The sequence below is a fragment of the Triturus cristatus genome, chromosome 4_2 (genome assembly GCF_964204655.1).
Source record: "Triturus cristatus chromosome 4_2, aTriCri1.1, whole genome shotgun sequence".
NCBI classification, from domain to species: Eukaryota; Metazoa; Chordata; class Amphibia; order Caudata; family Salamandridae; genus Triturus; species Triturus cristatus.
In genome coordinates this window covers 265210478-265237102 of record NC_140586.1, presented here as the reverse complement: position 1 = coordinate 265237102, position 26625 = coordinate 265210478, and the positions used below count along the sequence as shown (strand labels likewise).

General features: G+C 47.1%; 1 protein-coding gene across 2 annotated transcripts in view; it reads right to left on the bottom strand.

Annotated features, from left to right (window-relative positions):
• Positions 1–26625, bottom strand: part of ABCA4 (ATP binding cassette subfamily A member 4) — a 1118748-nt gene that overhangs the window by 422113 nt on the left and 670010 nt on the right. For both annotated transcript variants that reach the window (XM_085601480.1, XM_085601481.1), the window contains exon 25: positions 22949–23142. In XM_085601480.1, the coding sequence (XP_085457606.1) occupies positions 22949–23142 (194 nt within the window). The remainder of the gene's footprint in view (positions 1–22948; positions 23143–26625) is intronic.

Below are 26625 nucleotides of genomic sequence, written 5' to 3'. Positions count from 1 at the left end.
GCTACAGTATAGGACAATAAACCACAATACACTCTGCAATGTTGCAGTAAGGGACATTTCACCGTAATACACTCTGTAGTAATGCTGTAAGGGGCACTTCAACATGATGCACTCTGCAAGAGCTACAGCAAGGGACTCTTCACCAAAATACACTCAGCAGTAGTGCAGTAAGGGACACTACACCGGGATACACACTGCAGTACTGCGGTAAGGGACACTTCACCACAATACACTCTGCAGTACTGCAGTAAGGGACACGATACACTCTCAAGTAGTGCAGTATAGGACACTACACCGCGTTACATTTTGCAATGCCGCAGTAAGGGACATTTCACCACAATACACACAGCAATGCTGCAGCAGGTGACACTTCAATGCGATACACTCTGCAATACTGCAGTAAAGGACACTTCATCTTGATGCACTCTGCAATGCTGCAGTAAGGGACACTTCACAACGATACACTATGCAATGCTGCAGTAAGGGACACTTCACCACGATACATTCTGTGACACTGCAGTAAGGGACACTTGACCATGATACGCTACACGATGCTGCAGTAAGGGACACTTCACCATGATACATTCTGCAATACTGCAGTAAGGGACACTTCACCATTATACACTCTCAAGTACTGCAGTAAGGGACACTTCACTGTGATACCTTCTGCAATGCTGCAGTAAGAGACACTTCACCGCTATACACTCTGCAATGTTTCATCAAGGGACAGTTCACCACAATACACTCTGCAATGTTTTATCAAGGGACACTTCACCGCAATACACTCTGCAATGCTACAATAAGGGACACTTCACCAAAATACACTCTGCAGTTATGCAGTAAAAGGACACTTTTCCACGATACACTGTGCAGTGCACTCTGCAATCCTGCAGTAAGGGACACCTGACCACGATACGCCCTGTAATGCTGCAGTTTTCAAAGCTTTTCAATAACACGATACAATGCTGCATTGTATGAGTCTTGACCATAATATGCTATACAATGCTGCACATGAAGCTTGAGTACTATGCATTCTACTATACTGCACTGCTGCTTGACCATAATATACTCTACAATGCTGCAGTGTAAGGAAGAGTAAACATAATGCACTCTGCAATACTGCAGTGTAAGGAAGAGTAAACATAATGCACTCTGCAATGCTGCAGTGTAAGGAAGAGTAAACATAATGCACTCTGAAATGCTCCAGTGTAAGAAAGAGTAAAGATAATGCACTCTGCAATGCTGCAGTGTAAGGAAGAGTAAACATAACGCACTCTGCAATGCTGCAGTGTAAGGAAGAGTAAACATAATGCACTCTGCAATGCTGCAGTGTAAGGAAGAGTAAACATAATGCACTCTGCAATGCTCCAGTGTAAGGAAGAGTAAACATAATGCACTCTGCAATGCTCCAGTGTAAGGAAGACTAAACATAATGCACTCTGCAAGGATGTATGATGTAACTACGCGTACCATTACAACGCGGTATGTTACATCGCGGTTTTAACAACGCAAGTCGTTACATCGACTTGCGTTGGAGGGCGCTGGACATAGGAATAGTGTGAATTACTATTCCAACTCCAGTCTACGTACAGTAGGGAAGGTGTTGGAAAGTAATTCACACTATTCCTTATCCTACAGCGCCCTCCAGTGCAAGTCGGTGTAACGACTTGCGTTGTTAAAACCACGATGTAACCATACCGCGTTGTAATGGTTGCGTGGTAAAGGATGTTTCCCACTCTGCAATGCTGCAGTGTAAGGAAGACTAAACATAATGGACTCTGCAATGCTGCAGTGTAAGGAAGAGTAAACAAAACGCATGCTGCAATGCTGCAGTGTAAGGAAGAGTAAACATAACGCACTCTGCAATGCTGCAGTGTAAGGAAGAGTAAACATAACGCACTCTGCAATGCTGCAGTGTAAGGAAGAGTAAACATAACGCACTCTGCAATGCTTCAGTGTAAGGAAGAGTAAACATAATGCACTCTGCAATGCTGCAGTGTAAGGAAGAGTAAACATAATGCACTCTGCAATTCTGCAGTGTAAGGAAGTTGACCCTAATACACTCTAACAAAGCTCTACATGTAGTTCGACCATTATACACTATGCAATGTTTCACTATAGGGAGCTTGACCATACCAAACTCTACAATCCTGCAGTATAGGAGCCTTGAACTTGACCATAATACACTCTACAATGCTCCCGACTATGAAGCATGCCCATAATGCACCCTGCAATGGTGTGGTATGGAACGCATCATCATAATACACTGTGCAATACTGGATGCGTGACCATATAACACTCTAAAATGCTGCAGCATCACCATATTCCTCAAAATCAAGGTAGTGCAGTAATCTGGTGCCAATACATCTCCACCATGTTTGAACTCTAATATCAGCATGTTTGTATGATAACTGGATTAAATGGACATCCAGTGTCAACATCTAAGTTTGTTTGTGAAATAACGCCACTGCAAAATTCTGTTGTGGTTGTTTGAAGAAGGCACATTTCTGCATTTGATCAATCAATCCCTTAGAACAGTCCTCTCTGAGCTGTGACAAAGTGAAGAATTTGTCACTTTACAGTTGAAGTTAGACTTCTTGCGACTCGTTAATGAAAATGTTTTAAAGTTTTAATATCAACAGCGGAAATCTCCGTGTGACAATGAACAGATCTGTGGAAACACCGCGGAACTCATTTTTCCGATGGGGCAATTAAGTGCCATTTCCAGCCCTATCAGAATTGAGAGGACACTCGAAACAAGGGCCAAAGTCATCTAGCCTTTTCACTTGAAGTCATGTTGTGGATAAGATCACAGTCATTAGCCCTTTTCATCAACCACTGTACCGTAAAGCACTAGGGTGAACACTTGCCCTGCAAACCTGAAAACAGCCTGCCACACATTTCTCTGAATAGGCTTTTTTTAAATTCTGGCAAAATACAAGTAAGGAAACCTAGGCAGTTCCCAGTCTTTAGGTGGAAAGCTGCTCCTTTATGTGGGGCACACCTACAACACCACCAACACTTTCAACTTGCTCACCTCAAATGTCTGTTTTCTAGCACAACTGTTTGCATTGGATAAGCCAAAGTCAATCATGCCAAGGTAGAATAAATGATAGTCTCTTGTCATTTTTAGTAAGATCTTGAAACATAAGATTATCAAATGCTGTCCATGCCCATACCAAAAAGACAAAGGCATTTCACGAGTCCAGGCTCCTGTAATGGTAAAGTGCATTTGTAATTTTACAAAGCAGCTTTTCACCTAAAGCTTGGGAACAGCCCAGGGTTCCATACCTGTATTTGTTTGTACTTTAGGCATCAGTCTAAGCCTGCAAGGGCATTGCCTTTAATTAACCTGGTTGCTCCCTTGAGTCTGAACAAAACCATGCTTCTCAGATGACATGACCTCTAACAAGAGCAAATCGTTTTTAGGTCCAGGCTACAGCGCTTGCGCTGAAGGATGGTCCGCTGTATGTATTTTGTGGGGTTTCACTCCTCCCATCGCTTTGGATTGATGTAGTCAGTTATCTTGTAAAAATACTTGCTTGCTAACGGGTACTTTGGCTATCTGGTCCCTCCTGTTTTCAAGTTGTTCACTCCCCTGGAGTATTGCCGCAGGATTTGGAGGCTTCTGCTTTTGTCTATGTTACTTTCTGTTCAGGGACTTTAAAAAATAATGTTGAACTTGCTCAATGGACATGCTTGGGCTGAGCTTTTGTCGAAGCTAAAGTGCAGACCTGTGTTCTCTTCTGCAATGGACAAAGAAATGGAAAAGCAGTGGATACAGGCCCCATATTTCTGGGTGCAGCGAAGTGATGGTTGCCCAGGCCTCCGCATGGTTTTACTTGAAAACACCACACTGGGTAAGGCTTTGTGGCATTAACTGCAAAAACATTGTCGGTAAATAGAATGTAGATCCTGACAGAATTGGGGACCGCCAAAGTTTGGGCCATGGACGCACACCAGAAGCAGGCACCGGTGCTACAATTGTGCACTAGCTAATGTATACCGACCCTTGGGGTCTGTGATTGTATTTTGTATTTTTACCCTGCATCCGTGATGTATCCATATTAAGATGCCTGTGGCATGTATACTGAAAGGTGCGTAGTAGCATCCCCCCTCAGTCTGCGTTGGATATCTAGGGTGACATTGTGGGTCATGTGTGCCTCCTGAATGGTATGTTGATTGCATGCCTCTTCTGATAGGCTGTAATCTTTCTCCCAGTTCTGTGATCTTATAGACGCCAAACATTCCATATGAGGAATCTGAGAGTTTGGTTATGCGGCTGCCGTTGTGTGCCTTGTTTGTTGCATAGTACTGTACCATTTGCTGATTTGGTATTGTTATTGCCTATATGTAAGTATGTTTCTCTCCTATTGTTACCTCCTTCAGTGTTGTTAGAGTTTTGCAGTTTCCCTCATCCACCTATCCACACAGCTGTCCCCAACTGGTGGTGATAACTCAACCCTTTCTCTTCCCAACCCTTTCCCTTTTCGCAAAGCCAGAACTTTTCCAAACCCTTGTGGATTACACGCAGGGGCAGTGCTTTGTAGACTCGGTGCTCCTGCTAGAGCAGCAGTGGCTGTAGGTCCTGTAGTGGAGTCCCCAGCCCAGGTGTGTGTATTGTAAGTCATTGAAATGTTGGCAGGGGAACTGCTTGTGAAGCCCACTGGGTTTGTGTTAAAGTATTAGCAATGGAGGTCATGCAGCAAGCCTTAACATTGGGGGCACCAGCATACCTGTGAGCACAGCATCAACAGTGCATATCATGATAATACTTCCTGGGTCCAGGACCAACAAAAACACTCCAGTGATTGCAGGTTCAAAGCACCAGAGACACAACTATTTCAACATGATAATGCTGACTGGGTTAAAAAGCGCCACCTCCCTTGTAACATAATTTGCAGTTTATGTGGATGGCGACCACTGTAAGATGGCGCCCGCTTTTGAACATGATTTTATATGCGGGGACTTTTCGAAACATTGAATAACTCCCCTGGCTTGCTCGCGGTTCTGGATTGGGTGTTAACCGATTTCCATCCGGGAGAGAGGGAGGGTCAGACGACCTCCTTCCGGAGTCTGGTACTTCATAGGGCGCATGAGGTCGTCGGCATCCGTGGAGTCCTCAAGCCCGTACCACTGGCATTGCAGTGAGTGGGGAGGTTATCAGGGCAAGGGCAGTCACTCGAGAACCTTTTTTCGATATGGAAATGAGGCGTGGAGCCCTGGTATTAATAGTGGGTGAGTGGGATGCCAATCACAATTTATAGAGACCCTGATGCACCACGCATAGATATGGCCCGGTTCCCGGGTGTTTTTAACCCCCTTCATTTGTTCCCTTTCACCTAGACATGACAAAAGACGTATTTGTAAGGAGGTTGTTTGTAAAGGGAAATGGTATATTCGGAATACAACTTAGAGATGTGAGAAGTGCAAATAGAGGCCGTGGGCATCAATATTCCATGATGGTGAAGTAATGCTTGTATATATCCACAGGTACGCTGCTGTTGGCAGCATTTTTACCGTATGGGGGATAAACGTTAATCCCCCTTGTGAGTTGCTGGTAGGAGACCACCTGGTAACCACCTGGTAATTATGGTATTTAGTGCAGATATACTTTGAGAGAAGGATGATAATTTTAGTCTCTGGCACTTTCTTTCTTTTATTGTGTTTGTCAGCCATTATACTTTTTTAAGAAGCATCAGTGAGGTTGAGATGCGTCCCCATGACTTGATGAAATTTCCACAAATTGTGTAAGGCAATGAAACATGTCGGCCGTTCCCAATAAAATAGTCTAAACATGCAGTTTCTTTTAATCTGAGTGTGGACACTGTCAAAGAATGTATGTAATAGTGGTCCACAACTCATTTTAATTTAGAAATGTATCTTTCCTCTTTTGCACATTACCGGGTCTAGACGGCTGATGGATGACAGTATCATCTACATGTTATTTTTTCTTCACCTTTTCACATGAAGTTGAGATTTGGGCAAAACTTTCACTTCTTCTTTCTTTTTCTGTAATGAAAGTTGCCAATGATGACAGAACGAGCAAACTGGTGAGTACCACCAGTTGTTCCAATGAGCAGATCGCATTGATCCTAGCCGGGCCTTCCTTACTCCCAGATGCACCATTGATTATTAGTAACACAGCCAGGGAGGAATGGGGAAAATTGACTAATAGTAAGAAGCGCCATATTCGTATTGCCCTCCATGGGGTGTTAATGACTGAATATCTTCGTGCCAGTGCAGCGCCAGCTAGCCTGTTAGTGAGGATCGAACCTAAATTATTTCTTGAGGATGAACAGTTCCATTTAGACTGGAGCTTTATAGCTAATAAATGTACTTGTGATTGGCTGATTCTCATTATTAATACCCCAAGAGACTGAGTGAAGAACTATTGAAGGAAATAGTGGATTTAGAGGAATCCATAAAAAGAGACACCACAATCAACAACGCTTAAGAACAGTTGGCTCGAATACAGAGTGACCTTACTGATTATAAGATCTATATGGTTAATCAAAAAATCAAAGGCCTAAAACGAAATCTAGAGCGTTTCTCACATGAGTGGGCTTTTCCCTATGTAGAGGACAAATATTACCAACCGAGTTCAGAGCAATTCCAACAGCAGGCATACCAGAGGGGAGGTCGCCGACAAGGTAGGAGGGCCCCTTATAATTGGACTTTAGTTAATACAAGCAGTGAAGAGGAAGAGTTAGGTGATCAACCATCCACCTCAAATCAACCAAGGGTCAGATTTACTCCTCAAAATAGGGTGAACAAGGATCTGGGCGAATTATTGAGGTCTTTTTTAGGCCAAAATTAACAAGGTAACAGGCGGGGAGACCAGAGAGGGAGAGACAGGGGGCATCAGAGTGGCATTGGCCGCCACTGCGACGTTCCCGTTGGCCTTCTCCCCCAGGATCCGGTGAAGCTTTGGGAAGCGCCAGACCCAGCAATTCTGCCGCCTCCGAGAGTTCCGTGCAATGCTGCTGCTTGTTGTGCCACAGGAAGGCGATCCCGAAGGGGTATGTCCATCGATACTTCATGTTGATGTTTTTCTCCCGGAGATGTTTAGTAACAGGTCTGAACTGCTGGCAACGCAAGAGAGTGGCCTGGGCGACATCCTGGTAGAGGGTGCACGTAGCATTTTGAAATGTTAGTGTTTCAGATGCCCTAGCTTTTTGAAAAACAAGTTCTTCAATCTTTAACGAGCTAAACTTAGACAGGACATCTGGTGGGCGCCTATTCTCTCCTTGGAGGCGCGAGCCGACTCTGTGGACTCTCTCCAACTGGACCTCCGGGCCACCTTCCCCAAGGGCAGACGAGAAGAGGTCCACCATGAACGCCTCTAAGTCAGGCCCCTCGCAGCCCTCCTCCAGGCCCCGGACTCTAATGTCGTCAAGAGCGATTTTCCAAATCCTCGCATTTGAGGAGAGAATTGCACAACTGCCGGCGGAGGTCAGCAGTGTTTTCTTCCAGAGACGTAAGCTGACCCACCACCTCCTGCTGTTGCGCCTCCAGATCAAGTGTGCGTGTACCCACGGAGCCCACATCTGCCTGCACCGACACCAGTTTCTCACGCACCTCCACGCGGAAGGTTTCGAAGGAGGCTTTCATGTCTGCTTTAATGTCGGCCCGCAGCTCTGTACGCAGCTCCTGCTTGAAATCGCGTAGGAAAGATAAAAGGTCTTCTCGGGTCAACGCCATGGCCACCACTTCCTCCGTCGTCCCCTTAGCAGCCGACGGAAAATAGTTTGAAACCCTTTTACTGGGGTTCTTCTTGGGTGGCATAGGGTACACTCCGCTCGGTCAGCACTCGGCCACCTCCCGGTATGTGGAATCAGCACTAATCTAACACCTGCTGGCAGGGAGCCCGTTGTTCATTCCTTAGCGCCCGACTCCACACCACCTTCCTGCTCCAGATGCCAGGCCCAGGTCAATGCCCGTGTGCCACCCGTCTCAATTAGCCAACTTGGAATACGCTAGCACCGGGAAGGCTCCGCAGCTCACTCCTCGAACTAGGCCAGCGGGGTATTCAGTTTCACTGCCAAGCGGTACCCGTGTCACAAGCAGGCTAGGGAAGATGTTCCGGCAGCCATGTTAGGGTCAGGCGCCCTCCCCATTAACATTGTCCATGGAGATCATCTGCCCCCCACGTAGTGCGATCCCGCTTCAGCTCAGCCACATCTTGCAGGCAGTCTTGAGGGAAGAGGGGCAGACAGCCCCTCTAAATCCACCCCTGGGGCAGCGCCAACAAAAACCCCCCAGAGGGATGCTGACTCACTTGGTGCGGTGGGGCTGGAGCTTTCAAAACGAGTTCTGCCAGTCAGTTTGTGGCGCGCAGATCCGGGTGGGGGTTAAATTTTCAGTGTACAAGGCGGCCGTCACTGCAGGAGCCGCCTGAGCCAGCCGGGTGCGAGCCCCTCGCCTCGGCCATCCGCCATCTTGTGGAGCCTTGTTGCAGGCCCCAAGCGACTCCAAACACCTGCGCAGATCATCCCCAGAGGTCCCGGGGGGGCACAGGCTCACAGGCGCCCCCGCCGCTATCTCCGGCTGCAAGATCGGCCGAAAGGCGGCCGCAGGATGCTGCCGCGGGAATTCAGCAAGCCCGAGCTCCCGCTATCAGATGTCGGGGATCCGCCATGTTGGGTATAAGCGCCTCACCGCTGCTATCTCTCCGGGGCGCGAACAAGGGCACACCGAGCCCCCGGACAGCGCTGCCAGCCTCCCCGTAATCAGCGCCGCAGCCGCAGCTCAGAGCGGCATGAACCAAGCCTGGAAGACGCCTCGATGCCGCAGAATTAGCAGGTCCTGGAAAGGAGCAGACCGGAATCACGTCCGATCGGCCATGTTGGTAAGCCACACCTCCTACCTACTTCTTTAAGTGCATTTAGCTCAGTGCTTTTCTTTTTAAACATCACACCCAAGTGTTGTACATCAGACAAAAATAGGCACAGTTCCATTGCAAGTAACGTGTAGCCCAATACTGTTTAGCACTACACCCATATGAATAAATGAAAACAGGGCAAAATCAACTCAAATAACATCATATGTTGTAGTATCAATGGCAAAGGCCAATCAGGTTCAAAGATCTGTGTCCCGCATCTCTGAAGAGTAACAAATAATGTATTGCATCTAAACCAAAACTAACTCTATAGAGACAGCTGGTTAGGGTTGTTTTGAGTGGGTGAGTAAAGGGGAAGGGGTGGTGTAGGAGAACTGTGGTGGTTATCAGTGTTATTTGGCCATCGGGATATGTGGGTGCGGGGGGAGAGAAGGAAATTACTGCAGGGCTACCCATTAGTGCGTAGGGCAGTGATAATAGTGCACCGTCATGTTGTGCTCTTCCAGTGTCCATCAGCAGTACCAGCGTCTATGTTTCGTCATCCAGTGAGGCGGTTTCAGGAGTGGGTGAATGTAGTTTGTCAAAGAGTTTGAGTACATAAGTGTCCCAAAGTGTGACCGCTACCTCAACTCCATGCCACCGCTGGTTGGACGTCAAGACTGCACCTGTTGTATCTTGGCCTAGCAAAGAAAGGATTGTGTTGATGGTGTTCCGCTCAAGGAAAAGCAGTCCCCGAGCCCCAGACAATGAAGATGACTTCAAGGGCCAGTTGGCTGACTCCCTGTTACAGTCACAGGGACATAAAAGCTGAGAAGCCTGCTCCTTGACATATAATATTTATCAGTCATTCCTAAGGTAGGCCTCCTATAGCCCAGGAGGCAGGGTGCATTATCTTATATGTGTGTAAATAAATGTGCAAGCATATATTGCCATGTGGTAGTATTTTAAAAATAATCCTACCGCAAGTGACCAACCTTCCATAGAATAACATGAGCTGGACACTGGACATCCCCAGATGTCCAGCTCATTATTGAACGGTCGATTTCCTTCATGTTTGGTGTCAAACACTGTGCTTTGTAACCCCTGACATGATGGCTGTGTCACAGTTTAACCAGCATGTACCTGAGTAGTACTTTAGACAGTGCCCACCAAGCTAAATTAGGGTTCTCGTGCCTTGGTGGGCATCTGAGGGTTTGCCGCCAAAACAGAGATCTGACCTCATGCTGAGGAGTGTGTGCCATTCCCAGAGGCCAGAGACAAAAGACCTGTGACACCCCCGCCCACACAGGATCGCTAGTGAATGACCCATCACGGCGTTGAGCCTCAAAGGCTTTAACGGCACCATAGGACCCCACTCGAGGACACAGCCTCCCCCTGCCTCAGGCTCTATTTTTCATAGGAAGGCAGGAAATTGGCTATGCAAGAGGCGTGCACCTCCACAAGGCTGACCACACCTCTACAGTGTCACAGCTGATGTATATAGTCGAGGATGGTTTTCACCATCTTGAATTTAGCCTAAAAAGTGTGTTCTGACTACTTTTAGTGACATACTCCCACTGCATATGGTCACTAATGGGCAGAATAGCCACAGGACTAAGTGCTCATTGGCTACTAGTCCTCACGACCACTAACACCCCCTAAATTCAGGATTTAAGGGGCACCCCAGACACCAGAACCTTAGATTAGGCGCGATACCAAGAAGAGACCCGTTTCCACGACAAAGCAGGACTTCACGAAGATAGGCACAAAGCTCTGCATCTGTGGCAGCCACCCTGCACCCGCTGGACAGCGACTCAACCAAGGCAAGAGTCTGGTTCCAAAAGTAAGGTGAACCCCTCTGCAAACTCTAGACTTCACAAGAACTCCCCTGAGCTGGAGGTACTAGTCCCCTGCAGTTGGCAGGCACAAACTGCTAGATCTACGGCCTCAAGTGCTGTCCACCAAGCTGTCTGGAGTGGCTGCTCAAAGTCAATGGGCAGGTGGCTTCTGGGAAATGTAGTCCAGACTCTCAGTGAGGTTCAGCTTTCTACACCGTTCCCCTGGTCTTCTGGAAGAAGATTTCCTCAACCGCAGTACTTACGGGTACCAAGGCTTGCTGGTGGTCAGTCCGTCTGCTACCTGCTTTAGTCGACACTTAAAGAAGAGAGATCCAACTACATGAACGACCAACCACCCCTGGGGCTTCTTCGAGTCCCCCGAGCTAGGTACAGTCGATCTGCCTGGCGACTCCTGGTCCAAGGCCAGCTCCTTGCTTAACTTTCAAAGGTTGTTGCTCAACACGACCCGCAAGTACCTTTTTGCTAAGGTAAGCATTCGAAGACAGCTAACCTGATTGACAGCTAAAAATTAACCCCGCTCCCTTGTGTCAGGTAAAATTGTTCTAGCTGTTGTGAACTTGCCTAGGGTCTCACAAGACCTTAACTCCAAGTGGATTCCGTTGAACTCACTCTAAATAACCGATTCCATAGATGTGGTTTTCCCATTGACCGCAACGTTACTGTTTTTACACTGCTAAATGCTGATTTATTTAATGCTTGAAATTTGATAACTCCGATTATCCTGTACGTATCAATTTCGTTTTGAGTTCTAAAAATATATAAAAAGCAGAGCTACTTTTATAAATTGGTGTTGAATTGCTCTTGAGTTGTGTCAATTAATTATCATCCATGTAAGTGATGTGAAATACTTATACCTGTTCCTCTAATTAGCCTGTCTGCTCTTTGCCACTCTACCAGGACTGAGAGAAGGTGTACGAGAAAGTACCTGGGGTCCATCTTTCTCTATTCTGCTAGTATTACATGGTAAGGCACCCCTGCCCTACCACATAATACTTTCACCTAGCAACAGGGAGTATAGCGCTCCAGGTAGCTACACCTCTCAGTTGGACTAGGAAGCTCCACACAGCAAGAGAAGATCCCTGCCATGTTGGGAGTGTGCAGAACATTGCTTTCTGGGCTGGCTAAATGCCACACTTCGCAGCTCTTCCATCTTGAACTTATCTCAAGGTGAGTGCTCCTATCCCCCCCAGTCTGTAGCCTGCCTCTACCCCCTCTTTCGACTTCATCTAGTCTAATTTCTCCCTTAGCCCCAGGACATTTTGCCCTTGACACTGGTGCCTAGAATAACAATGCCCCACGACGACCGGACTACTTGACGGTCTTTGTTTACTACTGCAGTTGCCCTTTCAACCACCTTGAAATTAACCAACTTCTTCGGGCTTCACAGAGTCCCCACCCCTTGGGTGAGCCCTGCCTCATTCCGGGCCCCCTCTGTGGGCTTTTTGCGGTTAAGCCTCTTCGGGTACATTGTCTCGCAAATATTTCTTAATATTGTTACCCCATGCCTTTTGCAGTAACTTGACAATCCTATTTTTGCCAGTTTTGAAGCACCCCTAACACCGTCCTTTTTACTTAGATTTGTTTCCAGATACACTGGGTGGTGGTAATCCTCCTTCATGGCCTCTTAGCTCCATAAGCACATTCTTGGACCTAACAATGTCCCCATTCCCTACAGGTACCCTCTCCCACTCTTCTTGATTATTTTCCTAATTATTCCTACATTTCCGGTTGGTCGATCCATTTCCTTATTCTCTCTTTCTTTTTCCTCACTGTACAGCACATTAAAATATTGTAACCAGGTCCTGAAGATGACCTGAAATGACTACAGGTCGAAACATCGTCGACCCACCAGCGCAATTCTTGGCGCAACCCTATGGTTCACCTAATTGTCAATTTTTTCAAAAATTCTGTAAAAAACTATTTCGAAACAAAAGTGTCTTTTTGTATATATAGCAATTATTGTATATCTTGTGCCTTCTCTCACTGTTTCACTTGTCACATGCGCAGTTCACCTTTTGATGAGCACATACGTGCACAAGATTTTTGTTACTGGTTACTCTCGCATTCATTGTAAATAGTGTTGTAACTGCCCTTGTTTCTTTTTGTTGCTTTTCAAAATACAGTTTGCATTACTCAAACTACCACTTTAGCCTCCCTGTTTTACCTCCTTGTGCAATTCATGTGCATGTTTTATATAACGGTCCTTTGAATTACTCCTGTTGAGACATTGTTATTTGCTATAATTTCTAATTCACCCGGGTCTCAACTGGGTATACGGGTATAAATCCTGCTGTTTGTTTATTGACACTTCGCAGGAAGTCATCATCACTCGGGAGGGGACCCGGTAGCCCATTTGATAGTTAGTCACAATATCTCCCTAGGCTCGTAGTGGGTATAAAAAAGGCCCCCCCTGGCACTCAGACCTCACACTACGTCTGAATTGGTGAAAAGACCAAAGAAGGATAATCTGTTGTTCTTTGGACCCAGAAAAGAGAGGCTGCACCAAAGGATGGACCGTTCCTGCAGAATCTTGGGCTAGCAAATAAAGGCCTGTACCTGTGGTGTCCTGCTCAAGGAAAATCTGTTGCCAAGACTCAGACACTGAAGATGACTTCAAGTGCCAGTTGGCTGACTCCTTGTTGCAGTCACAGGGCCAAAAAAGCTGAAAAGCCTGTTCCTTGAGAGCTCAGCTCCACGAGGGCTAACCACCACTGGATGCTGAAGTGCAGCTTGGGAGACCAAGTCCCAACCCTCAGAAATTGCACCCAATGCCACTGAACCTGGGAGAGTCATTGGAGTGCAGTTTGGTTACCCAGCACAGATGTTACTGCCAGTTAAAGGGAACCACTTGTTTTGCTGTAACCAAAGACCAGTAGAGCAGTATTGATTGGTTTTGTACTGGACTTCACTTGAACTTCATGGGACATCAACTCCTGAGGCCAAAGTTGCCCCTCCATGTTCATGGACGGCAGCCCTGCGAAGTACCATGCATCAGGAATTAAACTAATGCATTTCAGTGTGGTGATAAGCATCACTGCACTGAAATGCAAAGTCACGCATTATAGCGCCTCAGCTGTCAAGCTGAGAGCACTGGTGTTAAACCACCATACAAGCTGCAGTGGCAGCTCGCAGTATACGGTGCTGCCAGCAGGCTTAGGAACCTCTGGCTCAGCTATGGCTCAGTTCAGCTGCGCAGAGAGTGATGTGCTACTATGTAACACTGAGTTTCAAGGCCACTCGACAGCGCCGCAATATCACTCACATCTTAGGAGGATGTCAGCTCAGAGCCCAATGCTACCCAGTGTGTTAGTGTTGACTGACAAGTGAGTTTAGGCAGTTTTGACTCCTACTTCCTGAAGTGGAAGCCGGTGGGCAGCTGCGTAGTTCAAAGTTGGCTGCTGGGAAATCATGGACTTATTTATGGCAGTGCAGCTCGCACGCATCATCATGCTGTTGCGTGGTATGTAATCCCCCATCGTTGGCTGTGGCACACAATCATGGCTTTTTTTGGGGGAGTGCTTGCAAGCCTGCGGTATCCAGTGGCTGCTACCGGGCCTGACCTCACCGATGACATCATGGCTACATGTGTGCAATCAGGGCTGAGCAGAATCATTGCCCCTGGAGACAGTCAGTGATGGAACTCGGCACAGTCATTGCTTGCGGCAACTGGGGCCCGCCAATTGCCGCCGTCCGTGTTCTTTGGAGTCAGGTCAGTGAGACTTTGCTATCACCTCATGTCTGACTGGTCGTGGTCAGTGGAAGAGAGAGGTTGTGTGAGCCAAGCTGAGGTGCTGAGCCCCCGAGTGCAGCTGTTCTGCTGCATCTCGGGTGTCTCCCCTCGGTGGAGCCTAAGGAGAGCTGATCTCTGAAGCGGCCTGTAAGCTGTTTTATTTCTAGTTAAAGGAGCCCCCCTCATCAGACCTCCTTGTTTCTTCAGATCAGCAGGTTCTCTTCCTCAAAAAGCAGAGGGAAAGAAATCAGAAGCAGCACATGAAAGTGGATTCATCACCTACTCAATCCAGAAACCCTCAGTCTGTCTGGGCCAGGGCAGCAGGTACGGCAAACCCACTCCCATTGGGAACGTATATTTATTAGAGCGTCTTGTTGAATAGCGTAGGCTGGGTCCGATTTATTCACGGCATCCAATTAAATGGCACAGATTACTTTCAATTTATTAGGGAGTCTTTAAATGCAGAGAATTTCAACTATTTAAATGAATGAAAACGGACAGTGCAAACATTGCTGAACTGATTACCCAGTTGTATGTGTAAAGTGTGGATCATAAGATGGCGGCGAGGTAAGACGTGTCTCGACACCTCCCCTCCGACCGATGATCTTCAGCACCGACCCCAGGCCCTATATAGCATGGAAAGCGACCCAGACTACTACTGCAAACCAGGCACAGTCTGCGTCACCCTGGGAGCGGTTTCGGAGTCCTGCAGCCGTGCTCCGTACTATCGCTTCCCCGCAGGGTCTTGGTAGCAAAGCGGGGATGGGAGGAAGTGAGCAACGCTACCGCGGCGGCGTAGCTGAAACCCTGCATTTTCGACCGCTGAACAGCGTCGGCTCGCCAAGAACTCCGACTAGAGTCAGTGACTCTACCCGCCGCACCGGACCTGTGAGTGGAGCACCTGGGGCAGCGATTACCCGCACCGGAGCCGGAGGTGCCATTTTGTCTCGAGCGGCGGACCCTCCAGTTGGGGATCCAGGCCGACAGAAACCGCCAGCACACACTGAGACCTGCAGAGCGTGGAGCCGACCAGCAGGAGCCAATCTCACCCTCAAATCAAGGGAGCGGCCCGGGAGAGCCATCGCAGTGAGTCCCACCCACCCCTAATTTTTCCTTGCTAACGCTGCGACTCACCCAGGGCCTCCTCCTTGGCACCATACAGGCCTCGCCTGCCCATAGGAGCTCTGGTCCCGATCGCTGGACTCTAGCTGTGCACTGCATCCCGCACATCACTGGAGAGGTACTCTGCCTCGACTCGCTCTGGCGGGAGGCCATTGGACTGGACCCCCTCTGCTGTGGCAGCCAGTGGGGTGAGCGGTGGGTTGGCCCTGGCGGCACCGTCCAGCCATTTTTGCAGTGACTGTGCTATATTGTCGAGGGAGCCCTGAGGCCATTGGCTGCTGCGCAGACCCCAATTGCGCACCCTCATCCACGGGGGGAGGCATCTACACCAATTACCCCCTAATATACCCCCTAATATACCCCTGCGATCCTGTGGGGTTCGGATCTGGACTGGCGACTGGCCACTAGCTTTATTAATCCACATACGGAGCGACGTGGCCTTGGTGGGCCTAAGGCCCGAATAGCGAGGACGCTCCCAACAAAACGCCAGAGGCCCTAGTGAGCGCATGCAGACGCAGCAAACTATACCGTGGTGGGGGAGCCCGCAGTGTCCGGAGTGCCCATATGCACGGTAGGCTCTGGGTGAAGTGACTTGGGGCTCCAGAGCCAAGTGACGCTACATCGCTGTGGACCATCGTGGACGTGGGCTCAGACTCCTGGTGGTGGGCACCGGCAGTATAGACGGGCGCTGAGCATGACCTCCGCCCGGGGCAAAAAAGAGAAACCAGCCACAAAAGAAAAATCGCTCAAATAACTTTTTGCCCGGGCACAAATCGGGGAGGCAGTGGATACTGGGCGGCCGGACACTGCGGTACAGATGGGCGTTCCCAAAGACGAGCCGGTGACACGGGCATTCTTAGAGTCCCTGTTCTCAGCTCAGCGAGATGACCTCCAAACAGTGAAACGAGATCTCACAACGGAGATCAAGGATATTCGCAAAGATGTAGATGACATAGGGGAGCGAGTGGCTTCTCTGGAGGACAGTAGCGATGCCCGGGACACCGAATTGGCCACCAAGGAGCAGGAGGTGCTTTGCATCCATGAACAACAATTAGACGTTCAATCTCACTTGAGAAACGCTCACGCCGCCATAACATCAGAATCTGGGGGGTGCACACCAACGATTGAGGCTGGCAATATCTTTACATATGTAAGAGAGCTTTTTAATCATATATTGGGCAACCCGCTGGATACTGACCTTAAGCTTGACCGACCCACCTAGAACGGCGACCGCATCCCCGGCGGATATCTTAGTCTGCGTTCAGGCCTTCTGCACTAAAGAGGAGATTTGACGCAAAGCCAGATCGCTCCACCCGAGTCGCCTATCCTCTACCAAGATTTAGCGGCTATCACGCTTCAGAAACGCAAGACCTTCCGGCCCATCACGGAGACTTTGCGCCAACGCAATATCTCTTACTCCTGGGGACACCCGTTTCGCCTTATCTTCTGGCATGATGGCAAGCTGTACCAAATCCGTTCACTGTCGGAAGCAAGCAGACTATTGGGGATCGTTATCCCAGACGACCCTGACAATGGTGAGCGCTCTGACAATGAGATGGGGGACGGTCGACCGAAATGGAGGCAGCAACGGCGCCAAACCCGACCGGACCCGATGGATATCAAGAGGGAGCAACAGGCCACTCTTGAGGCTCTGCCAGAGGTTTGGCCAAGACGTCGACCATGTGACTGAGCCTGGTTTCAACGAAGTGTTCTTCCTTTGACGCATGAGGTGGTTGGGGGGAGGAGGTGGGGGTAACTATTGGCCACACGACAACCCAGTGAACTTTTCTTCTGCTCATCTCTGGGTGACAGACTGATGGCCGAATGGCTGACTTTCTTCGGCGCCTGTTGTGCCCTTTTTTCTCCTCCACTCTCTAGGGGCTTTTTATTCTCCCCTTTTCTTTGCTTACCCTTTCCTTTTCTCTCTCTCTTTGGGTGGGACCCTCGGTCCATGGAGTTTAGCTCCCTTCACGTTTCCCTGCTAGTGCTGAAGGTCCTCCCTCACAGGCCTTGCCCTGGCTTATGCTCCTCAAGTATCCCTGATCCGCGACACATTCACCTCCAAGATCTAGATGCCACAGTCCTCAATTAAAATCCTCACACTTAATATGAGAGGGCTCAATAACCTCATCAAATGCAAAACAATCCTTTCCTCTCTAGAAAGCACGGGGGCGGACATCTGCCTTCTCCAAGAGACACACCTGCTCCCCAAAGTCACCGGCTTAGGTCCCGTGCCTTTCCGATACAATTCTTCCCCTCCAGACCCTCAAAGACGGCAGGGGTGGCACTTTTGGCATCAAGGACTTTTCGGGGGAAGGTGGTGCAGAAGGAATCTGAGATAAAGGGTAGACTGCTCACTTACCAATTTACTATAGAAGGCTACACACTGATTGTAGGGTCTATCTATGCACCTAACGAGGGTCAAGAATGTTTTTTACACTAAGCCCTTACTGAGGCGACAGCAACTCAGGAGTGCCACATGCTGCTCGGGGAGACCTCAACTTGGTATTCGACAATGACCTAGACAGATCTGCACAGTGCACAGGCCAGGTTGGTGCCCTTTCACGCTCAGGGCTCTCTAGGCTGTACGATCTCGATCTGGCAGACCTGTGGAGACAGCATAATCCTCAGACACGAGAGTTCTCTTTCTACTCTAATGCTCACAAAACATATGCCAGGTTGGATTACTTTTTAGGCTCGACGGCCCTCAGAGATATCACACTCTCTACTGATATCCTAATGGCAGCTCTGTCTGACCACTCTCCCATAGTGGCTACACTGGCCCTCCCAAAGGTTCAACGACCGACCAGGCATTGGCGCTTCTGCGATACCCTCCTACACCGACCAGACACAGTTGCCCAGATACAGCGCGCCCTGGATGATTATCTATTACACAATGATAACCCTAACACAACTCTTTCTGCTAGATGGGAAGCTCTAAATGCAATCGTTAGAGGAGAAATCAACGCTATCTAATCCACAGACAATGCAGAGCGTAAAAGGAAGAGGGAGGACTTGACACAAAAAGTGCAAGAGTTGGAGCAGATGCACTGTCGCACTTGACTGCAGCTTGGGCACAACTAGCGGCCCTTGACAGTGACAAAGCGGAATACGCTGCATTACGTCTGCGGCATTCATTCTACGTCGTGGGTGACAAGTGTGGGTGACTGTTAGCGCATAAGCTCAGGAAGGTTCATCAGAGCGAGGGAGTTTAAGAGATCAGGGACCACACAGGAGCTCTGAGCACGGACAATGCAGCTATCACTCAGACCTTTCGCACTTTTTACGCCCAACTTTATGATGAGCAACCCCTAGAGAGGGTGGACATAGATGCCTATCTGACACAGGCTTGTCTCCCAGCTCTGTCCCCGGAACAGGCGGCCCACATCGAGAGGGAGATAAGGCCGGAGTAAGTCATAGCGGCCATAGCGCGTTTGAAGCTAGGCTAATCGCCTGGCCCTGATGGATACACGGCGGCTTTCTACAAGCAATTTTGCTCCACACTTGTTCCCTTGCTCACCCGGCTTTTCAATTCCTTTGCGACACCCGGGGCGATTCCCTCCTCCATGCTGGTGGCAGCGATAGCCGTCATCCCCAAGCCGGGGAAGGACAAAACGAACTGTGGGTCATACAGACCTATCTCACTGCTAAACATTGATATGAAGCTGTACACTGGAATATTGGCAGCACGTATTGCACCTCACATGTCGGGACTAGTGGACCCAGATCAGGCTGGTTTCATACCACAGAGGCAGATGAGCTACAACAAGGAAAGAGTTACGCACATCATAGAGAAGGCCTCCCGCATACCAGGGGATTATATGCTCCTCACTATAGATGCGGAGAAGGCCTTTGATCGAGTCCACTGGCCTTATTTGGAACAAGCATTGGTCCACTTCGGCATAGGAGACAAGATGCAGACACACATTCTTAACTGTTATCGTCTCCCCACAGCTACAGTGCGGGTCAACGCCCCCTTCCACATCAGCAGAGGCACGAGACAGGGATGCCCCTTGTCGCCTCTACTCTTCGCCCTCTATATGGAACCAATGGCACAAAGAGTTAGGGACCATCCCCACATCGTGGGCATCCGTTTTGGTGGAGACACCCACACTATAAGTCTGTATGCTGATGATGTCTTAGTCAAGCTGACAAACCCCGTGACGGCTCTGGGGGCCTTCTTAGAAGAACTGGATTCTTTTGCGGGCACTTCCGGGTTCAAAGTCAACCTTACGAAATCCAAGGCATTGAATCTTTCACTGCTGCCCCAGGTATGTGGAGTCCTTGAGGCTCGGCACCCCCTGCAGTAGTCTGATGATGTTGTTCCCTACTTGGGTAAACAGCTGGCCCTGACCAGGCCATGAGAACGGTCAATTACTCTCAACTCCAAACGCAAATCCGCACTGACCTGCGGAGATGGAAACACTACCCGATCTCGTGGCTAGAGTGTATTGTGGCTATTAAGATGACGATTCTTCCTAAAATTCTATATCTCTTTCAGACACTCCCCTTGCAGCCCCCCACTGGCTGGCTGAACAGGGTGCAGTCAGAACTCTCTCTTTTTATTTGACAAGGGTGCAAACCGAGAATTTAAAGGACGGTCAGCTATCTCCCACCGAACGAAGGGGCCTAGGCATCCCGGATCTCACGCTCTATTACAAAGCCAGGCAGCTTCGGCCCTTAGTCGAATGGAGCCGGGCTGAGTCAGAGAAACACTGGCTCTTTCAGGATCGCGCAGTTGCCGGCACGTCCCTCATGAAGATTCCCTTTCTCCGGAAATTTCAACATCTGCCCAATTTATATGCCTCACATGTCACACGCACCACTCTTAGGGCCTGGGACCAGACCAGTAAACGCCACGATCTCACAACCTTCCCCTCCCCGCTCACGCCTCTCTTCGATAATACAGAATTTAGGCCTGGAATGGGCCCACTTTCCTTTCAGTTGTGGAGAGAAGCTGGGTGCCGAGGCTTAGGCCTCTTATTCGATAAAGGGGATATTATTCCCTTCTCTCAGCTCAGGGCCGATTACGGCATCCCAGAATCCGAACGACTGCACTACCTACAGGTACGACACTGGGCCATTCACCCTGACAAACGAGCGCAGGTGACTAGGCTCCTCACTTCGTATGAACGATGGCTCATCACATGGTCTTCGAACAGGAAGTTGATTTCTGACCTGTATAAAATGCTCCTCTCTTGTTATACACACACCTATCACGCAGGACGCACATGCTGGGAGAGGGACCTGGGCCGTAGTCTCAATCCCAGAGAGTGGGAGGGGGCATGTTATAGGGCACAACACATGGCGAGTCACACAGGCCTTACTGAAACATTTAGCAAGCTGGTCTGCTACTGGTACTACACTCCGGAGAGACTACACCACGCAGACAATACACAAAGTCCTGACTGCTGGAGGGGCTGCGGGGAGAGGGGCACAGTGGTTCACCTCTTGTGGGAATGCAAACATCTACAGACTTACTGGATGCAGATACTCGATGATATAGATAAACACCTCGACACAGAGCTTCCCCGGCTTCCTGCGTAGGTTCTACTGGGGGTACCAAACCCACTCACTTACCCTTTGAAATCTAGGAGAGGGAAGCAGATTGCAATAGCACTAGGTACAGCCATCCAGAACATATTGATACACTGGAGATCCCCCCACATTCCAGCACACACAGGGTGGCTCCAACGATTGTGGCATGTCCTGGGAATGGACAAGATTTCACTAACTTTAGCTGGGAAGGGTTCAACCTTCAGCGACCTTTGGCAGCCATTCTTGAACCTGCTTGCACAAGATTTTCGGGAGCTGACTTGCCCCAGGTACTTACGCCTCCTGCGTCTTACTATGCCGGATCCTCCTACATATTCAAGCCTGATTTCACAAACGGCGCCTGGCGCTAAGCAGTAACATATAGCGGGTAATGGACCGAGGGGGGGTGAAAGGTCCTTTCTGTGTTTTTTTTCTCTTTCTCTTTCTTCCTTATCTTCGGGAGGTGGGTGGGATTGTGTTAGTTATTTACCGTTCTTTTATAGTATTAATGCAACTCCAAATACACAAGGTGGGGCCCTGTGTGGCCCGCTCTGTTGCACAATTGTTTCTTGCATTGCTCAATAAAAAAAATTCAACCTAAAGTGTGGATCATATCAATCACGGTGCCTTCCCAGAGACCTACTAACAAATGTACTCCATCCTAGCTTTATTCTGAATTTGACTGCTCCCCTGTCAGTCATGCAGTATGTCTCTGCTGAGTTTTTCAGTTGTGTTACTGCTCATGTTGCTGGCAGCAGTTGAATGAGTCTGCGAGCCACTCAGCTGATTATAATTAAATTTTGGACATCTTCCAGTCTGCTTTATCTATTTTCTGCAATATTGGCTAGTCTAATAAATGGATGTTGTTAATATTTCTTACGCTTTGCAGCAGTTAACTTAGTTTATCGTTACTCAAATGAGTGTGATTTCTGATATTTATGTTTCCCTCATCTACATTGCTTGATTTAGGTCGCAAGACAGTGTCACTTATAGTCGCTGAAATGTCACTCATAATTACACTGAAATTATGAAAATGTCACACATAGCAAGCAATTCGTAAGCTTGGTAGCTATGGAACCGAGGGGTGGCTACAGGAAGACCTCCCACACCTACTCCGCATCCTCAGCAACCTTGGCCATCTTCAGCATTCTGCATCCTTTGCATCAAGACCTCTCATTGACTTCCATGGTGGTTCACCCAGAAGGCCTGGAATTGGACTGGAGACTGCCTAAACTACAAGGTAACTGTTCAATTGGTTCTGACTGGTCCCTGTGACTGGCTTCTTATCAGTGTTGGACTCCACAAGAGTTCTTAATAGCCATTTCCCAGTTAGTTGTTTTGGCTAACCCTAAAACATGGGTCACAGTAGATTAAAAATATTTACTGGATTCAGTGAAAAGCAGTGATTTATTGTTTATATAAAAATTCATATCATCGGAACCCTCTGGTGGATTTTTGTAATTGAGGTGTCTATTTAATGATAACAATAAAACCTAATTTTTAAATTGGTGTTGGAATTTCATTGTGTTGCATTTTCTTCTTATTCAGCTGTGTTGATATTCTTAATGTTTTACACCTGTTCCTTTGCTAAAAGTTGACTGCTCTGAACCACAGCTACCCAGGACATAGCTCAGGTTTGAGGCTGCACAATCACATCATATTATAAACCACTATACTGACAGTATGTATGTAGGTATGTCATGCCATATGTGTATAGCATGAACGTAGGTAGTAGGTAGTGGAGCCTGAATGCTAGTGAAGCCCAATGAGTGATACAATGTACAGAGGCCATACATAGTGGGAGAGTTATAGTGAGTAGGGGTATAATGTTTGTTACAGAGGAGCTGTAGGAAGGTACGGGTATGAATCACACGCACTTACAGTCTCTTTTCTGCCGCGATCTTTAATGTTCCTCATCCGACGAACCAACGTGAGGTAGAAACCAGTACCAAAGCAGTTCTTCAGGAAGAGAGGGGAGCCGGAGCAGTAGAGCTTCCCTTGTGAAATGATAGCGATCCGATCTCCTAGGAGGTCCGCTTCATCCATGTGATGTGTGGAAAGGATAATGGTGCGCCCTAGATAAATTACAAAAGGAATCGTTTTGATAACATGATATCCCTCATGCAAAACACATACATTTGAATGAATGACAAATTATGTTAATTGATAATTTCCAGGACAGAAAGAAACTGAATTCACCAAAGGAAGCACTGCCACTCTCTCTTATGCCCACAAGAAAACATATACATAGACACACACGCACATACAAGAGCATGCACACACACACACACACAACCACTGTTAGATCTACACTTCCCCTCACACATTTCTTTCACTGTCTTTTTGCAAGTGCCTCTGAAGTTCCAAGTTTACTACCTACAGACAACTAACCACACCGTACCTCTTCACGGTCTCTCCCATACGTTGAGTCTTTCAGACTTTCCCACCTTTGTACACAGCACACATTGTAGACCACCGAATCATCCCCAAACCACTGTCTGCTTTAGAAAATCTCTGATCCAACAATAAATGGTTGGTGTCATCCCAACTTTGAATTCAAAGAATCATACAAGGCAAGCAGGAATTACATAAGAGAAGATAGATCAATATACAATTGTGCAAATAAAGAGAGATACTCTATATAAATAAATGAACTGATCTTTCAAGTGAACACATATTTAAAGTTTTGCAGATCAATATACCAAATAACACCTGATAGAATTATTTTAAATATCTGGGGAACTGACAAGACCACATAGTGCCACCTACTTTTATTCATTCTGAAGCCCCCAATGATGAGCATATTGTTTTTAACTCATACAGTCACTATTACTAGGGTCACCAAATAACACAACCATATCTCAATACAATACTACTGCCAGGACACCTGAGAGCCAACTTGTGACCCTCCAACAGCTAGAACTCATTGCCAAGGGGACGGCGCTATTTTATTGTTCTTACATAAAGGCATTGATGTTGTACTGTCACCCGATTATATAGTAAAGGGGTTGCCCAGAAGCAGATGATAATATTGGAGCGGGACAGGAAAGTAAACTAAGCACAAAATGGAAAAGAAAACCCAACTCCAAGCTATGCTCTACAATAGAGTCAGCATAATATATACGGGCCACAGAAAAAGCTTTCAAAACAATAGAAGCATGCTCAAAAATGCTTTACTTATATTTTGAATTTCTTTTCTTTCTATCTTTTTTCTCTTTCTTATTCATGCTATGTAAATTACATATATCTTCAATACACCAACATATGATAAATCACTTGATGACCTCAAACCCTTCAAAATGTAAATATTTCACACCACTCACATATCACACATACCATCCATACCAAAGTATTGCAATCTTTCATTCATATTACAAAAAACATTTAATATATAGAGCTATGAAGCGGAACATCCTTTACAATGTGCCCACAAATGGTCTGGAAAACTTATTTATACAAATTAGAAAATTTACAATAATTCCTCGTGTCCATAACATATATGGTATATAATGTAATTTCCTTGTGTTAAGCATATATAGAATACATTTTATACAGATCTTATTTTTTTGTATTTTTTTGGGTGTCCCAATGGCTATAGCTCTGGTGCCAATGCGCGTTTCGGTGCTGGTGATCAGCCAACCACCCACCTTCTTTAGGGCACACACTGATGGTCTATGAACCAGCAACCATGACATATATTCAAATTAGAAAGAAAATATTTTAGGTTGTAAAATAAGCAAATGCCTCAAGGTGCAATACAAAGACCTCAAATCACTCAAACAAGCATTCTCACACTCATACATTCATTCACTAATTATTAGTGGAATACCCCCAATGTGTCCTTATAAACACTGGCGAAAATATCTCATTATTCATAGTGGGAAGTGTTCACCAACCAAGAAGTGAACCCTTCACCTCCTTTCTGTATATACTAGATGTTTTTATCATTATCCATGAGAAATTGCTTTGTTTTTAAAGCTTTTTCTGTGACCTGTATAAATTACTGACTCTATTATAGAGCATAACTTGGAGGTGGGTTTTATTTTCCTTTTTGTGCTTTGTTGTACTGTCACCCTTCATCTTCAACAAACCCCACATTAGAATCACTCCTCAACACCCAATTGGTAAGCCCTGAAAAACTAAGCAATAACAGGTTTATTTTCGGATTCACTGTCTCATCGATCAGAAACAAAAGTAATCAGTATCGTACATAGAACCTCAACTTCACTCAAAATACTTCTCAGAATCTCTAACTTACGACTCCACCATCTTCAACATCCAAGTTACACTCCACTCAAAGGTAAGAGGTCTAATATACCGGAATCTAACCATCGACTTTCAAATGAATTATGTTATTATTACCCGTCATCAGGAAATGCTTCCATAAAACTCATGGGCCAAAACATGTATAATTAAAAATTGTCTCTTTGTATGTGAAAACATTGACAAAATAACAAACAGCTAAATATAGTTTCCTCTTTCTTAGTATTTGATTCTTTTACCGGTATTAATTGTTTCACTTGCAACCAGGGACATTCACACTACTAATTTTATCACTTTTTTATTTCACTTGGCATGGGTGCTTGAACTGGAACACTGGTGACGGATAAAAGGTGCCTTGCCTGTTCTGCTTGTGGTAAAATACTGTGACTTGCAGTCCAATCAAAGGGCTGTACAGGCCTGAACTAATTTTGAGACATGCCTTCTTTTACACCCACTATTAGTAATGTTACTTGCTCCTCATATAGTTTGTCATGCACATGTAACACCTTTCCCTCCTACCCTGACTTTCAGTGGTGGTCAAAAATGTGAGAAGAGAGGTAACATTGTTTAGCCACATGAATATGAAATAATATTTTGAGAGCTAGTCTTTGCTGGGTGGAATCTTGGTAATCTGTGGTGATGGAACTTGGTGAGACAAAGGAGATAATGGCGATGAGGCAGGCATTCCTTTTTGTTGAAGCCCATGCATGGTAAATGACAGAATACCTTGACTGCTCTACAAAAAAAGAGTTTGAACTACCTTCACTTTAACGGGATAACCCTTTTAAAGGATTCCCATGACCTGCAATAACAAGTCAAGAGGCTGACAAGTATGCATTTGCCTCTGGTAGGACTCTTTCTGTCAGTCCCTATGGACAATCCTCCCTAGCTTGGTAAAATATACTACACATATTTCTGAGATGAGCACAAAAGCATACAGCCTTAGAGCCATGCTTACAATACCAGTGTGAGATAAACCACCTCTAAGTGGGCCACATTGACATTCAAAACACACAAGATGATGGACGGAATGTTGCACCTTGGCAAAACATTCACCCCCAGTCACAGATCTGGGTTTAATCCATTGTTATTTTGCTCACCACGCCCCCCCAGTTCAAACATGGCCACATGCAAATCAGTCTTGACCCTGTGCCTCATGGGAACAGTTCAGCCCGAACTGCCAAGCCATGTCTTCCCTGGACCGGAATCAAGCATCCCAGGACCGGTTTCAGGGTTTCACCTCTCTTCAGCCAGGATAGCTTGACTCCAGTGGCGTAGTGAGCATGGGACCCACG